Raw genomic sequence first — 17,867 nt, 5'->3', positions numbered from 1 at the left:
CTTTAAAAAAAAATAAAAAAGAAACAACACCAGAAACACCGTAGAGTTCAAAGCAATCTCCCTGGAGAGCAGAAACGGGCAAAGGGGGCGGGGAGGGTAAGGCGACACTTGCTCAGCTTGTGTAGAAAGAGCTGACGTTTTACACTATTAATCCTATACAACTGGGGGGAAACCTAGCAAGAAATTTTGTTAACCAACAGGTCATTAATTAGCTAACACCTTCTGGCTAAAATTCAGTAAAAAAACTATCCAGGTTTTAGTATATTATTTGGTAACATTAAGAAATAAAGTCTGGGCGCCCAGGTGGCTCAGTTGATTAAGCCTCTGTCTTTAGCGCAGGTCCTGAGCCCAGGATCGTGGAGTCAAGCCCCGCATCGGGCTCCCTGCTCCCTGCTCCTGCGCGCTCTCTCTCTCTCTCTCTGTCAAATAAATAAGTAAATAAAATCTTTGAGAAAAAAATTTTTTTAATTTAAAAGAAAAGTCACTGTTGGAATAAATTTATTCTGTCTGCTTCTCGTCAAAACATGACAGTAGAAAGAAAAAAAAAATCACAGTAAATAATGAGTCAAAATCCAACCTTCTAAATTAAGGAAAAGGCTCTCTTCTTCAGAGTAGAGTCTAAAGGCGCTAGTACATACCAGAATCTTCTGTGGGCTCAGTTTTCACTTTGACGGGGCCACAGCTGAAAGGAAGAGAAGGCGGGATGAAGGTGCGTGCCGGTGCCGGCCGGCCACGCACCGTCCACGCGCCTACACACAACATCACTCACCTGACCCAGCTTAACGCAAACCTGACTCTACGTTAAATTTCCTTGTCCACTAAATTTAGTACTTCAGATTCCGATCAGTCTCTATTGGAAGCAAGTGTAACGACGTGCAAACTCCACTTTACTCCTCCCTCCTCCCAGTGGAGCCCAGTGAGGCCAGCAACTCATCCCGACAGCTGCCCCCAGGAACTATGTAATGAAAAACCGCATTCTCGCAGGACCCCAAATGAATCAGCCGAGTATTAACCTTCAAGACATATGATATGGGCCTTTTTAATATTCTAATACCTCAAGATTCTAAAAACTAAAGGCACTGCTGGGGTGTGGAGGTTCACTCGTACCGCGCAACTGCACATTACCTTCCACCGGGAGACAGCATGGACCTTTCGGCGTCTGTCACCATCACACGACCACCTATGTACAAAAAAAAAAAAAAAAACAGTAAGATTTAGGTTTCGCCAACACTTTCAACAGGACTCCTATTTCCAACGTTCTTAAACGGAGAATGAGCGAGGGCAGGAGCGCTTGCAGCTCTGGGTCGCACTGGAGTGAGTGCCGTGTGAATCGGCGCAACGGCGGCCTTCACTCTCTCCCCGTAGGGAAGGGAAGTGAGAGTGCGGATCGGCCAACAAGCAGCTTCCATCCCCTCAGTCACCAGCATCCTCTCCCCTTAAGGAAAAAGCTCAAATTTTTATCGGTGAAACAAACAGAGCAATGCACTATGATTCCAGCAATCCAGGAACGCCCCAGTGGCACTGGAGCACGGACAAAGATTGCCAGCAGAGGTAGGTCTGGCTCGGAACTGGCACAGTGACTGCCTGACAAGAACAGGACTTCTAGGGGCGCCTGGGTGGCTCAGTGGGTTAAAGCCTCTGCCTTCGGCTCAGGTCATGATCCCAGGTTCCTGGGATCAAGCCGCACATTGAACTCTCTGCTCAGCGGGGAGCCTGCTTCCTCCTCTTTCTCTGTCTGCCTCTCTGCCTACTTGTGATCTGTCAAGTAAATGAGTAAAGTCTTTAAAAAATAAATAAATAAAGTGTGTTTAAAAAAAAAAAAAAAGAATAGGACTTCTATTTGAGCGTGATGAATATGTTCTAAAATTGGGGCACCCTGGGTATCTCAGTGGGTTAAAGCCTCTGCCTTCTGCTCAGATCATGGTCCCAGGGTCCTGGGATCAAGGCTACATCAGACTCTATGCTCAGCAGGGAGCCTGCTTCCCCCTCTCTCTGCCTGCCTCTCTGCCTGCTTGTGATCTCTGTCTGTCAAATAAATAACTAAAATATTTTAAATAAATAGAAAATTTGGAATTTTAATAAAACAAGACAATAAACCTTTACTTTCTCAATCTTATAGAGAACATCTACAAAAAAGCAATAGCTAACATAATGACAAGAGCTCAAATGTCTTCCTCCTGTCTTCCTCCTAATATTGAGAAGGTGAGGTCTGCTATCACCACTTCCATTCGGTATTGTATTGGACATTCTGGCTAGAAAAACAAGATTAAGAAATAAAAAGTATCCAAATTGCAAAGAGGTAAACTGTCCCAGTTCACATACTTCGTGATGCACTGTGTAGAAAGTCCAGAAACAAACAAGCAGGGCCCACTGACTGTCAACAAAAATGCCAAAGCAAGAAAAGAGTCTTTTAAACAAACTGTGCTGGAATGCAATTTACAAGCTTACCACGTGCCATATACAAAAATTAACTCAAAACTGACCACAGATCCAAATGTAACAACTCGGGCTATAAAACTTACTGAAGAAAACACAATACACCCTCATGACCTTGTGTTAGGCAACAATCTTGGATACAAGATCAGAAGCACGAGTGATAAAAGAATAGACCAAACTCTGTAGAAATTAAAAATTTCTGTTCCGTACAGAACATGATCAAAAGACAAATTGTAAAACTAGAGAAAATGTATTAAATCTACATCAAAAATATAAAAAGAACTCTTACAACTCAGTAACAACACTACAAATAACCCAATAAAAACACATGGAAAGGACCTGAACAGACCTTACTCCAAAGGATATACACAGTCGCTAAAACATGAAAAGATACTCAACTGTCCAAACCACAGAGACGCACCACTTCACATCCATTGGGATGGTTAAAACCAAAAAGACAGTAGCAAGTGCTGATGGGGCTGTGGAGAAACCGGAACCCTCAGACAATACCAGTAGGGACATAAAATGGTACAGGCACCTAGAGGGTGGCTTGGCAGTGTTTCTAAAGCTAAACATAAATTTAGTCTATGACTCAGCAAGTCTACTCCTAGACATGTATACCAAAGCGAAATTAAAGCCTATGTCCAGACAAAAACTTATCCAAGTAGGTCTATGGTAGTATTATTTGTAACCGCCCACTGGAAACAAACTAAAGGCCTATCAACCCATGAATGGACATGAGAGGTATATTCAAATGTAGGAATACTTACCATTCAGCAAGAAAAATGAAATAACTAATATTTTTAAAAGATTTTAAAATTTGGGGGCACCTGGGTGGCTCAGTGGGTTAAAGCCTCTGCCTTCGGCTCAGGTCATGATCCCAGGGTCCTGGGATCGAGCCCCACATCGGGCTCTCTGCTCCGCAGGGGGCCTGCTTCCTCCATGCTCTCTGCCTGCCTCTCTGCTTACCTCTGATCTCTGTCAGATAAATAAATAAAATCTTTAAAAAAAAAAAAAAAGATTTTAAAATTTTATCTGACAGAGTGAAACACAACAAGAGAGGGAATGCAAGCAGGGAGAGTGGGAGAGGGAGAAGCAGGCTCCCCACCGAACAGGGAGCCTGATGCAGGGCTTGATCCTAAGACCCGTGCATCATGACCTGAGCTGAAGGTAGATGCTTAAAGACTGAGCCAACCAGGCACCCCAGGAAATAACTACATATACACCCAACAATCTAGATGAGCCTTGGGGCATCTGGGTGGCTCAGTGGGTGAAGCCTCTGCCTTTGGCTCGGGTTATGGTCTCGGGTCCTGGGATAGAGCCCCGGATCAGGCTCTCTGCTTCGCGGGGAGCCTGCTTTCCCCTCTCTCTTCCTGCTGTTCTGCCTACTTGTGATCCCTCTGTCAAATAAATAAATAAAATCTTAAAAAAAAAAAACACTAGATGAGCTTCAACTGAATTATGCAGAGTGAAAGACCGTCTCAAAAGCATTCACACTATATATCTAAGTTATGTAACATTCATGAAAACAACAGAGATGATGATGAAAATATTCTGAATTTAGGTGGCAAGGACTGTAAAACTTTGTAAACTGTCACTGTAAATTTACTAAAGCCCACTGAATTCTATACTTAATACAGGTAAATTTTATGTCATGCCAAGTACACCTCAATAAAGCACCTAAAATATTGATCTTTTCATCATGATGAGAAGAAAACAAAGGTTATTAAACAAAAAAATAAAATATGGGTCTGTGTATGTATTATTTTTCCTTTCTCCCTTGCACTGGTTAGGAGACTGCTAATGATAATGGTCATTTATTTTGCCACCAAAGGGCACCAATCTTCTAAAAATCACTTTTCCCTTCAAATGCAATGGCTCGAACTTCCCAATAGGAAGTCCTGTTGAAACCCAGCTCAGTCTTCAAGAGCCCAACTTAATGCCCTCTTCAACGTAGAAGCCTTCCTGGGTCACAAACAAATGCTTCCTCCAACAAACCATTTGTACAGTGTGCAGGCTATGCTCCCGCTGTGGGGACTTGATGAGTTTTTGTCTCTTCCACTGAACTACCAGCACTCCAAAGCTTGAATGCTTGAGGCAAAGCTGTGCATCCCCTCCCTCCCCACCCAATCTTGTGCCCAAAAATTCTGCGCCTGCTCAGTGAAGTCACCCTCTTAATTCTGGGAAAGGAGGGCAGAGCCAGTGTATGATCGACCCCGTCGCCAGGGTAAACCTTGACTACCTCGTAAGGAAAGTACCAGAACTAAGACCAAAAAACAAGTCTCTACTTTTTCAGTTCAGTGACTTCTCACTGGTTTATATATAACACCCTACTCCTAAGATGTCTTACATCACATTCTCAAAATAAAAGAAATCAGTAAAATATGTTTAATTTGGTCCAACAGGCTTAGGAATTATCTGGAAACAAAGTAATCACTTACCTAGGTGCTTCTTTGGCTCTAGGAAAGGTCTGCATTAAAACAAAAATGAAAAACTACACATGAATATACAAAACAAAACTACCGTAAAGCATAAATTTAATTGACTTCTAAAGTAAACAAGAATTTTTAAAATATAATAAACTGAATGTTCAACTTTATATACTAAACTGTTGAAAGAAAAGGGATAAAGTACTTCACCTCTTAATGATGAATGAAATCCCTGCTTTGTTCTCTAAAATCCATTTCAGGGTGGCAAGATCATAGTTCTCAGGGTGTTTAAAGGCAACTCCTTCCGGAAGGCCCTGCACGAGCACAGCAGACTGATCACGTAGCATCTTCTCGTAGGGAACAGGTACCACTGTCGATTTGCCTAAAGCTTTCCCTGGGGGCGAGGGACAGCATGGAGGTAGGAAGAGGAAGAACATCATTAAATGTGGAGATCAAAAAACAGGATCATCGCCAGTTTATCATGGCTTAACGAATGGCATTCATGCTGTTTGTGATATCCGATTTCCAAACAAATTCGAAATACCAGAGGGCCCTATTCCCATTTTAGAAGTTCTAAGCCTGAAACAGATCCAAAAGGCCAGAATGCAAAGTATATAAAATATTGTATAAAATCTACACAAAACAAAAGAAACAATGCCTGCTGTCTTCCACCATCATCTTTCTTTACGATGGCCTCACTGTGGTATAATACAATCTTCTCATATACCGTTCAGCCTTAGAACATGGAAACCTAACAGGTCCTACTGTTACCATAGGTATCCCGCAATTTTTGGCCAATATTCTCACTGAAGCGTTACTAGATAAATACAACGAGCATGCGTAACTGAATGTGTTCTACCACCCCGTCTGAGTGTATCAGAGGCAGGAGCCCACCCTATTCCCTGTGCCCCGCCCCCATGAGACGAATTTTACCTACAATCTCACAGTGTAACCAGTAACTTCTCCTTCCCACAGTTTTGGGGTTTTTTTAAAGCGCTTTGTTTGCCATGTGTTTAGACTAACAAAAGATGATTTTTTCAGGAAACTGGTGGGATCAGCACACAGGGCAAAAATAAACAGTTCTCTTTGGGTGAATATTATGTATTAATGCAGATTCTCCAGGGAAAGGGGTAGTTGATAGTGGGAGGGATCCATGCAGGTAGTGAGCCAGGGAGTACTTGGGAAATCTACTTCTCTCTTCTTACAAACCTAAAACAGCTTGTAAATAGAAAAGGGGGAAAAAATAAAACCCGCCCCACAGCTCTACTAGGTACATTTGTTTGTTTCTGGGTTTGTTTCTTCGAACAAGAAAAGGAAAGTATGGTCACTCCTGATGTTAACCCCGTATTTGGAAATCGATCCATTCAGTTTGTCAAAAATGCGACCTTGAAACCATTTACACAATTCACCTTTTAGCAAACTCAATTATATAATGTCTCTTTTATTTTTTTATTTTTTTTTTTTTAAAGATTTTATTTATTTATTTGAGAGAGAGAGACAGTGAGAGAGAGCATGAGCGAGGAGAGGTCAGAGGGAGAAGCAGACTCCCCATGGAGCTGGGAGCCTGATGTGGGATTTGATCCTGCGATTTCGGGATCATGACCTGAGCCGAAGGCAGTCGTCCAACCAACTGAGCCACCCAGGCATCCCTATAATGTCTCTTTTAGAAAATGCAAGTGTAGGGGCGCCTGGGTGGCTCAGTGGGTTAAGCCTCTGCCTTGGGCTCAGGTCATGATCTCAGGGTCCTGGGATCCAGCCCCACATCAGGTTCTCTACTCGGCGGGGAGCCTGCTTCCCCCTCCCTCTCTGCCTACTTGTGATCTCTCTGAGTCAAATAAATAAATAAAATCTTAAAAAAAAAAAAAAAAAAAAAAACTCAAGTGTATGACCTTACCATAGCAAAAGCAGAAATAGTCCTCAACCGTTTTTCTGAGCGTCTCAATCTCCACAGCGTCCACACTCATGCGATTCGCCGGGCCCGTAGATTTCATCTTGTGCATCTCTGCAGCCTTTTCCTCTTCTTCAACACCTGCAAAGTAAGTAATGATATAAGATGCCCAGATCCATTATCTTAATATTTGCCTTTCCATAAGAATAATTTACTTCTAATATTATGATATTTATCATTTGTTATAAAAAGACAAAAGAGGGGCACCTGAGTGGCTCAGCTGAGGAAGCGGCGGCTTTCAGCTCAGGTCATGATCTCAGGTAGGGTCCAGGGACTGAGCTCGGCGTCAGGCTTCCTGTCTTCAACCTTGCCCTCTCCTCTGCCCCTCCCCCACCTCACCACACCCACACGTGGACTCTCTCTCTAATAAATAAAATCTTTTAAAAAGGGGGATGGGAGCAGAGGGTATTTAAAAATAAAAATCTACAATAAATGACTTGAATAAAAACCATAAACGGTCATCACCTCTGAAATAACTGCACCTTTAACAAAAAAATCTATAAAGTAAAAATTAGCTACTTGTAGTTTTGTTTTCTTTTTTAAGAAAAGGTACCATTACAGTAATTTGTCACCTACAAACTTAAATATGAGATTAGCAATGTCACAGAAAACATTCCAGGTTCAAAATGTCCAACACACAGCCACTAGACACCCGTCGCTGCTGAGCACCTGATGTCCCAGTCCAAATGATGACGTGCGGTACATCTGCCATACATACTGATTTTGAAAACTTAGTCCAAAAGAGCATGCAAAATACCCCACCGGTCATTTTTATGTTGACCACATGCTGTTTTAAATATACTGGGTTAGGGGAGCCTGGGTGGCTCAGTGGGTTAAGCCTCTGCCTTCAGCTCAGGTCATGATCTCAGGGTCCTGGGATGGAGCCCCGCATCGGGCTCTCTGCTCTGCGGGGAACTTCCTACCCCTCTCTCTCTGCCTACATGTGATCTCCCTCTGTCAAATAAATAAATAAAATCTTTAAAAATTAAAAAATTAAAAAAATATATTGGGTTAAACTATAATCACTGAAATAAATTTCCCTTGTTTCTCTTATTGTCATAACACAAACATTTTAAATTATGAGTGATTATCATCTCATTGCTCCAAACTGTGGGCAAGAAAATTCTTCCCAAGAAACTGTAAAACTGGGGCGCCTGGGTGGCTCAGTTGGTTAAGTGACTGCCTTTGGCTCGGGTCACGATCCCAGAGTCCCAGGATCGAGTCCCACATCGGGCTCCCTGCTCAGCGGGGAGTCCGCTTCTCCCCTCTCTTCTCATTCTCTCTCTCGCTCTCGCTCTCCCTCTCAAATAAACAAAATCTTAAAAGAAAAAAAAATTGTAAAACTGACTCATATACCTACTGATCAGGTTTCAGAAGACAACTATTGATCCTCATCTGCAAAATACTTTATATAAACAAATATTATGTTTGGGAACTACATCCAAAGATTTATTCTCTAGGGCATTAAATTACTGGTAACAAAACGAAAGTACGAATACTAATAAGCAGGGACTACAATTTGCAACTGAGGACAATTCCCCTAATGCTTAGTGCTAACCACTGGAGAACCACACAGGCAAGACAGTATAGGGAACGGGAATATAAACACAGCTGCCAGTGGGATTATAGTATTCATGGGACAGATGGCAGCTGATATACACATAATCAAAACAACATTATTACTATAAACTTAAATACACAAACATGATCAAAGCCTTAAAAATTCTCAAAACGATCAGAAATAATGAAAATATTTAAATAGATTATACTATCATAAAGCTTAAAAGATTATAGTGGGGCACGGAGGGGGCCTGCAGTGTAGAGAGGATATGCTTTTATAAAAAGGGCTAAAAATATGATTGAGAATTTAAATTAATGAATTAAGAAAAATATTTTATTTACCCACGATCTGCTCAATTTATCATGAGTTGGATCTAACTTGATAATGGAAATTTAAATGGATCTAAGTTGATAATGGAAATTTAAATTTGGCACTTAAAGACACACACACACACAAATATCCCTACAGGGGCACCTGGGTGGCTCAGTGAGTTAAGCCGCTGCCTTCGGCTCAGGGCATGATCCCAGGGTTCTGGAATCAGGCCCCACTTCAGGCTCCCTGCTCCGCAGCAAGCCCGCTTCTTCCTCTCCCTCTCCCCCTGCTTGTTTCCCTCTCTCGCTATCTCTGTCAAATAAATAAATAAAATCTTTAAAAAAAAAAAAAAAAAAAAGAACCTTTAATCAATTCAAGATTCCTCTACCTCCTCTCCCAGGTGTGCCACTAATCCAAAGTAACACCAAACAAGGAACACAGGATAAACATTTACCGTTTTTCTTAAACTCTTCAGCTTTTACCATTATATATTACAATGTCAGGGACATCTTGAGTGTTCTGCAATGTGTCTCTAGACATTTTAGAAAACCCTTTTAGTATAAATCCCATTCTGTTTTAGAAAATAAGACATTTGTTATCCCTAACTATTTAGGTCCAGTATTTACAAAAGACAAAGATACAATAAAATACTTACAGTATTTTACAAAATCTTTCTGAAAATCCTTTCTGGTATTAACAAAAGCGCGTCCTCTCTCGGTTCCAACCACAAACACGTCCGTCTCATACACCGCGATGCAGGCCACTTCCGCCTTGGACTTGGCCAGTTCTTTACACTGAAACACAAAAAGCAAGTGTGGCACTATGTACAGATGTCTTGAAGTACTATGTACGATGGATGAAAAAAGAATCTTATCACTTCGGGGGCGCCTGGGTGGCTCAGTGGGTTAAAGCTGCTGCCTTTGGCTCAGGTCATGATCTCAGGGTCCTGGGATCGAACCCTGCATCGGGCTCTCTGCTCAGCAGGGAGCCTGCTTCCCCCTCTCTCTCTCTGCCTGCCTCTCTGCCTACTTGTGATCTCTGTCAAAAAAAAGAAAAAAAAAATCTTATCATTTCAATGGTCTTACAGTATCTGGAATCAGATGAAGTTCCTGGTTTCTGGCCTTAGATTATCATAGAAAAAGAGTCACCATTTTTTAAAGGTACCGCTCTTTTATATAGTTTTCAATCCCAATGTTAAACAGGGAAAAACAGAATTTGTAAGAAAAAAGGGCAGAAATCCCTTCTAATCCGTTACAGGTCAAATCCCCATGAAACAGCCTCAGACTTCCACCCAAGGCTCACTTGGAGAGCACGCTCTACAGCAACACCCAAGAGACGTGAGGGGTGCAGGATTCGGCAGACAGAGAGCTGATGGCTGGTGTGGGTGCGTCTGGAGAGCTCTGGAGTAGGGAGGGCCCTCCCAAAGAAAGGGGAGACCTTGGGCCAGGAGCCTCGAACACTCACAGCAGTAGGAAAGATCAGGGCCATCAGGGCTAAAGGGAAGTCTGAAGCCACCTCACAGCATCCGCTACATCATCTCACTTCCAGAGTCTCTGTCTGAACGCACCACGGGAATCACGCTGGGGTGATTTGTTTTGTTTTTTAAGTAAGTACGGCTTCTACTAAGTATATTCTTATGAAATTAAAAAGTTCTTAAAAATCTTGGGCGCCTGGGAGGCTCAGTTGGTTAAGCAACTGCCTTCGGCTCAGATCATGGTCCCGGAGTCCCAGGATCCAGACCTACATCAGGCTCCCAACTCCATGGGGAGTCTGCTTCTCCCTCTGACCTCCCCTCTCATTCTCTCTCACTCTCCCTCAAATAAATAAATAAAATCTTTAAAAAAAAAAAAAGTTCTTAAAAATCTTAACTCTTATATAACATTTCATTTTCTTTTATTTGGTACTAATGTTACTGGCAGTGTTGGTGATTCTAATGATCACTCCTTAAAATAACACCGAAATAATCTGGTGTCAGAGATAGGAAATGAGCCAAAAAACTTTTGACTCTGAAAGTAAATACCTCCAACATTCTCAGAACCTATTGCAAATTGCTTTAAGAAGAGTCTATGGGGCACCTGGGTGGTTCAGTGGGTTAAGCCTCTACCTTTGGCTCGGGTCATGATCCCAGAGTCTTGGGATCGAGCCCCGAGTCGGGCTCTGTGCTCAGCAGGGAGCCTGCTTCCCCCTCTCTCTCTGCCTGCCTCTCTGCCTACTTGTGATCTCTGTCTGTCAAATAAATAAATAAAATCTTTAAAAAAAAAAAAAGAGTCTATCAGTTCACACTCCCATCCGACCTTCTAGTGGAGCGAAATCAAAATATTCTTAACAAATGATACCGTGTAACTTTTCCAGGAACATTCTAAAAGGGCATATTAGTTTAATCAATAATCCACTCCGGGACACCTGGCTGGCTCAGCTGGTAGAGCATGGCGACCCTTGATCTTGGGCTTGCTGAATTTGAGCCCACTTTGGGTGTCGAGATTACTTAAAATAATAAAATCCTTGGGCGCCTGGGTGTCTCAGTTGGTTAAGCGACTGCCTTCAGCTCAGGTCATGATCCTGGAGTCCCGGGATCATGTCCCACATTGGGCTCCCGGCTCCACGGGGAGTCCGCTTCTCCCTCTGACCTTCTCCTCATTCACGCTCTCTCTCAAATAAATAAATGTTTAATAATAATAATAATAAAATCCTTAAAAATAGTAATAGTAATAATCCACTGACTGGTTGATATTAAAAATAAAGAGTATTGTACCTTAGTATAATACTATTTCTGTAAAGTAACATACTGTTTACTATCTTAGCGATATGTTTCCCTATTGATACATAAAAGCACCTCACTTACTTTTGCCACTGAAAAGCTATTTATGGAATTAAATATATAATTATGTATTTTTCCTTCTTTTTTTCTAAGTTTGTGCTATTACTTTTTCTACTCATCCAGAATTTTAACTTAACACATTATAAAGGCTTGGAAGTTTGGGCGGTTTTCTTTTGCTTTTTGTTGTTGACTTTTGGGAGGGGGGCAAATACCCCATGTGCTCAGTATCATCTGTTGCAAACTACAGCTTTCCTCTAATCGGTTTTTATTTACACAATAACCACCTTAAATAGAAATTAGCTGCATAATATTGCTCTAAAATGCTATCTTGAATAAGTAAGTTTACGCCCACTGAGATGATTGAAAATCTTTTTAAATATAGCAAAACCCTAATACAAAACTTCTGACCTACTAGTGGAGCCAACAATTGTGCCAGCAGGACTAATGCTGCCCTATCATTCCGTAACACGACATTTATATGAGATACACTGTGGCTGCTCACCTGGAAGGAAGTGTTATTTCCTCTCTGTTGTAGGCCAGGGTGTGAGGGTGTGAGGGGACATGCCTACGCATCACTATCCACACTCAGCTGGACACCCCTGTCACCAAAGGCAGCATTAATGAAACAGCAGGGCCAGATTCATGTACTGCCCAAAGATTCGATCAAAGAAATCTATGGACCAAGGGAAAAGATGAAACTGACCTATACACTTATAATTACACTTCATAATTTACAATGAGGAACATGAGGAGAGATACTCTTTATGCTGGTGAGAAAGACATAAAATCTAAAAATAAAGAAGTGACTTTGCCAAAGATAAGAAAATTTAAAAGACAGTCTAAGGAAGAGAATGGGTTCCATCTGACCGAGTTATTCTATGTATAGAATAGTATTAAGGAAAACCATTTTAATAAACAGTAGGGGACCACCTGGGGGCTCAGTCAGTTAAGCATTCGGCTTAGGTCATGATCCCAGGCTCCTGGGATTGAGCCCTGTGTCAAGTTCCCTGCTCAGTGGAGAGTCTGTTTCTCCCTCTCCCTGTGACCCCACCCCCTGCTTGTGCTCTCTCTCTGTCTGAAATTAATGAGTAAAATCTTAAAAACAACAACAACAAAAACAATTTAAAAAAAAAAAAAAAAAAAAACAGAGTAGGGACTCCTGGGTGGCTCAGGTGGTTTGGCGTCTGCCTTCAACTCAGGTCATGATCTGAGGGTCGTGGCATGGAGTCCCAAATCAGGGTCCTCGCTCAGTGGCAGCCAGCTTCTCCCTCTGCCTGACACTCCCCATGTTTGTGCACATGGGCACAAGCTCTCTCTCTGACAAATAAAATAAAAATCTTTAAAAAAACCCAAAAACTGTAGGATTTAACCTTTAAACTATTATTCAGAGGAGGCTGGATGGCTCAGTCGGTTAAATGTCTACCTTCAGTTCAGGTCATGATCCTGGGGTCCTGGGATCTAGCCCCCTGTTCAGCAGGGAGTCTGCTTAAGAGTGTCTCTTTCTCCTTCTGACCCTCCCCCTGCGTGTGCTCTCTTTCAAATAAATAAATAAGATCTTTAAAAAAAAAAAAACAAAACAGGTTAACAATATATAGCCACTAACTTTCTTTAAGTAAAGAATTTTTCAAAATTCTCAAGTAGTACAAAGGAAAGAACACCTGAAGGGGGAAAGGTAAGCAACCTGCAAACTCTGTCATACGGACACCTGTGAGGTTCAACGCTATCTAATACAAGTCACACTTAAGACCGGAAATACATAGCCCTCTCCTAGCTAGGACATGTCTAATTTCAATGTGTCAGAAAATACCTAAGTCTGACACTTATAAGTCTATGAGCTGAAATACCAGGTTTCCAGCTATAGATCTATAAAAACATGATTAAGTAAACTATTATTACTACCACTAGAGTATACAAAAATACAGCAAAAGGATACTTAACAGTTCACTATAACTATGTATACAATACAGGTTTCTTAAAAATGAAGAGCTAACACTACATATTTAGTAAGAGTTAGCGGGGTAAGGACAACTGTGAGCACAAGCACAATACGGAATGTAAAGAGTAAGTGTGCTCTTAGGGCTCAGAATTCCGCCAGTGCTCTTCACAGACAACTGAACACCAGCACACACCAGCTTCATATACCAGCTCGTCCGGAGCGTCTTCAGCGTTCCACATAAATTCAAAGCTACTGCTTGCGAAACAAGAAATTGCCTAAGATATTGATAGGTAATCCACTGAAATTAAATGTAAAAAATTAAACATTTAGGTTAAGTTCAGATTGTTTGGAAACATGGTAGTAAAATGATTTGAAAGGCTTAAATCCAGAACTACTATTCAAGCAAAAAACTCTTCTTATAAAACCAGAAAACATGTATGTTTCCAAAAAAACTCAATCTCACCCACAAGCCCAACCCCTACCCAACTACAAACATTTTCTAACTATAAAGCCATCTCACCATGGACTCCAGAGCAGACATAAGGAACGTCACCACCATCCTGCTCTCTGAGGACTCCTCGTCTTCAACGGGCAGGGTAGACATTGCTACTTGGGCCATGATCCCTAGGAAAGAAATACGACAGTGAGTGGCAGAAATTTACAACGTCCTTCTACACAGATGTTCAGAGCTGCGACTGTCCTCCACAGATGCCTAATTCACAGTTTTCTTGCATAAGAGGAAAAAAGGCTCAGAAGCTGAGTATTCAATTTGTCAAAAACTCCCATCCTCTAAGATATAAAAAATATCCCCTAAATTTCCAACTAATTTCCATAAAATTAGGTCAGCATAATCCCCCAAATAAATTCAGATGCCACCCACAACCAGTTAAAATGTCTCCCAAGTGAGGGACGACTGGTGGCTCAGTTGGTTAAAGCATCAGCCCTTGGCTCAGGTCAAAACCCCAGGGTCCTGGGATCTAGCCCCATGTGGGGCTCTCTGCTCAGTGGGGAGCCCGCTTCTCCCTCTCCACCAGCTCCTGTGCTCTCAGGGAAAAAAAAAAATCTTCCATGTGAGAATGAGAAGTGAAGCACTGCAGCATCCAGTGATCACTTATCACAGTGCATCACGGGACACAGCCACCAAGTTCCCTTCCTCCCAGGCACACGCGCAGTGGGTAAGGCAGACAGAGGCTAGGTGAAGAGAATTTCTCTGTTCTTACCAAGAAGGACAAATAACATCTAAGAATGCTTTACAATACAGCATTATTATCCTCTTTAGAAAAGATTTTCCGCTACCTGGGTGTCAGAAAAGAGCCTCAGCTAACCCTCCGACACCATAAAAATGCAACACGTAACACTACACAGTAGGTGCTGGCAAGGATATGGAGAAACTGGAGCTGTGGTGCACCACACTCGGGCATGTAAAATCGTGCATCCAGGGTGGAAATCAACTTGGCTGTTCCTAAAAAAATTAAACAGAATTACGACGACACAGAGATACCACTTCTGGGTATATACCCCAAACCGAAAGCAGAAACTCAGATATAGGGGCGCCTGGGTGGCTCAGTGGGTTGAGCCGCTGCCTTCGGCTCAGGTCATGATCTCGGGGTCCTGGGATCGAGTCCCGCATCGGGCTCTCTGCTCGGCAGGGAGCCTGCTTCCCTCTCTCTCTCTCTCTGCCTGCCTCTCCGACTACTTGTGATTTCTCTCTGTCAAATAAATAAATAAATAAATCTTTAAAAAAAAAAAAAAAAAAAAAAAAAAGAAACTCAGATATATCTACAATATGTTCACAAAAGCATTATTCACAACAGCTAAGAGGTGGAAACAACCCAGGTGTCCACCGTCAGCTGAACAATGCACAAAATGGGACATGTACATCCGATGGCATAGAATTCCTCCTTAAAGAAGAAAAAAGTTCTGGGGTGCTTGGGTGGCTCAGTGGGTTTAGCCTCTGCCTTCAGCTTGGGTCGTGATCTCAGGGTCCTGGGATCAAGCCCCACATGGGGCTCTCTGCTCAGCAGGGAGCCTGCTTCCCTCCCCCCTCTGCCTGCCTCTCTGCCTACTTGTGATCTCTGTCAAAAAAGTAAACAAAATCGTAAAAAATAAAAGAAGAAAAAAGTTCCGAAACATGCTATGATATAAACAAACCTCGAAAAGAGTATTCTAAGTGAAATGTGCCAGACACAACAAAACTAGTATTGTGACTCCACTCCCATGAGATACCTACATAACAGGCAAACCCACAGAGCCAGAGAGTAGAATGGTGGCCGCCAGGGACGAGGAGGAGTGGGTAGTGGAGATTTACTGTTAATGTGCACAGAATTTTATTTGGATGATGAAGTTCTGGAACTAAAGGATGCTGAGAGCTGCAGAACAATATGAATGCACTTAATGCCAGGGAACTGTACATTTTTAAATGGTTAAAATGGTAATTTCGTTATGCTTATCTTATAGAAATTGAAAATTGAAAAAAAGCAAAAATATATCACATAAAGACTCTTAAGAAGCCAAAATCAAAAGCATTATTTTAAAGTTACTAATACCGGGGTGCCGACTGGTTCAGCTGACTCTTGATTTCGGCTCAGATCATGATCTAAGGGTAGTGATCTGATCAAGCCCCGTGGAGGGCTTCATTTCTACTTAAGATTTCTCTCTCTTCTCCCTCTGTGCTCCCCCCACCCTCGCCTCACCCCAGTTCCTGGGGTCTCTCTCGAAAGCAAAACACTGCTAATACTAAAAAAACTATTTTCTAGGGGCACCTGGCTGCTTCTATCGGTAGGACATGCGATTCTGGATCTTGGGGTAGTGAGTTCAAGCCCCACGTTGGGGTTCAAGCCCCACGTTGGGCACGGACCTTACTTTCAAAAAAGAATAAGTAAAAGTGACCTAGCTCCCACCATTTGTTTCCGTGACTACTAAGCTATATTTGGGTATCAACAAGTAACAAATTGTACATACTTAGGAAATAACACTTTACAATGAAACACAGTAACAAGGGGCACCTGGGTGGCTCAGTCATTAAGTATCTACCTTGGGGGGGGGGGTCATGATCCCCAGGTCTTGGGATGGAGCCCCCCATCAGGCTCCCTGCTCAGCAGGAATCCTGCTTCCCCCTCTCCCACTCCCCCTGCCTGTGTTCCCTCTCTGGCTCTATCTCTCTGTCAAATAAATAATATCTTTAAAAAAAAAAAAAAAGGAACATCGGTAACAAAAACTGATACTTATCCCTGAATCTGTGAACACACAAAAGCAATTCTGTTTTCCAAAACAAGATCTCTATCCTGAATAGAGACAGACTCAGGAACAATAGCATTCAGCAAGAGAACGCTTAAAACATAGAAATTACTTTCCCTAACAGCCTAGGTCCTATTCTTTATCCTGGAAAAGCGTCTCAGTAAATTTGTATTAAAATGTGGCTCAGTCAAGATGAACTACAAAAGCATGTTATTTTGCCATAATCATAATATTCACTTAGAACGTACGGTCACGGTTTCTGAAAGCTCATAGATGTCCTACTCATCTCTCTTTCTCTCAGTTCTCCAGGAAGGGCAAAAGGAGTCGTGAAAAGGGGACATGTTCTCATGTTACAAATTCAATTTCGTGTCAAAGGGCGCAGCTGTTCTTAGTGTCAGAACACAACTTTGGGACAATTCCCCGCCTACTGCGATTTCTGCTTCTCACCTTAAATGGCCGGAAGTCGGCCACGAGGTCACTCCCGCTCCGGATTAGGAAATGGGGAGACAGACCCCACAGACAGCCCTGCAGGGGAGCCGCAGGCCAGGAGAGGTCCCGGTTCATTACCAGAACTTCTCAGGAGGCACCGTAGCCCTTATCAACGGGAAGAACCTTGGAGGGATGAGTCAGTCCAGCAGGGCTTCATGGGGAAGGGGACGCATTCTGTCTGGGGCCTTCTGCCCTCAGGAACGTGTGCATGCGCGCTCCAACAGAAACTCTCCCAACTGCTCTTTGCCCGTCCCAAGAGGTCATGTCCCTGGGCAGGCTCTTCAACGAACTCTCTCCCCGCACCCCGCACGGCCCTCCTCTTCTCTTTCCCAGAAAGGAACCGCCATCGCGCGGTGGCACTGACGACGCACACCAAGGCCACACCCCAGGCCGCTGCTGACACAAGCTTATGGAGCATGAGGCATGACAGGCACTGGCAGACTAGGCTGTGGGTCCCCAGACTCTGAAGCACTAAATCAACCACTTGCTTCCAAGTCCCCCTTCATCTCTGACGGTTTACTAAGCCCCCTCGTTTTAAGCAGCAGTTAGACCAAAAAGAAGAAGAAGAGGAAGAAGGAGGAGGAGGAGCTATTCATCACAGCCATCATGGTTTATTATCTACTTCATACGCACAACAACCCTGTAAGGGAGAAAAGGGTAAGAGCACAGAAGCAAAACAGAAGTATATTCGCAGAGCCCAG

General features: G+C 42.7%; 1 protein-coding gene across 9 annotated transcripts in view; it reads right to left on the bottom strand.

The window, feature by feature from the left end:
- GTF2I (general transcription factor IIi) overlaps window positions 1-17,867 on the bottom strand; it is a 106,913-nt gene that overhangs the window by 68,257 nt on the left and 20,789 nt on the right. For all 9 annotated transcript variants that reach the window (XM_059154646.1, XM_059154648.1, XM_059154652.1 and 6 more), the window contains exons 2-8: window positions 13,961-14,064; window positions 9,342-9,480; window positions 6,760-6,894; window positions 5,076-5,259; window positions 4,878-4,906; window positions 1,126-1,180; window positions 639-682 (exon numbers count right to left, since the gene is read on the bottom strand). In XM_059154646.1, coding sequence (XP_059010629.1) covers window positions 639-682; window positions 1,126-1,180; window positions 4,878-4,906; window positions 5,076-5,259; window positions 6,760-6,894; window positions 9,342-9,480; window positions 13,961-14,059 — 685 coding nt within the window. In that variant the 5' untranslated portion in view covers window positions 14,060-14,064. The remainder of the gene's footprint in view (window positions 1-638; window positions 683-1,125; window positions 1,181-4,877; window positions 4,907-5,075; window positions 5,260-6,759; window positions 6,895-9,341; window positions 9,481-13,960; window positions 14,065-17,867) is intronic.

The sequence above is a fragment of the Mustela lutreola genome, chromosome 17 (assembly GCF_030435805.1).
Source record: "Mustela lutreola isolate mMusLut2 chromosome 17, mMusLut2.pri, whole genome shotgun sequence".
NCBI lineage: Eukaryota > Metazoa > Chordata > Mammalia > Carnivora > Mustelidae > Mustela > Mustela lutreola.
Note: the sequence above shows the minus strand (reverse complement) of the source record. Positions and strands in the feature narration are given on the sequence as shown.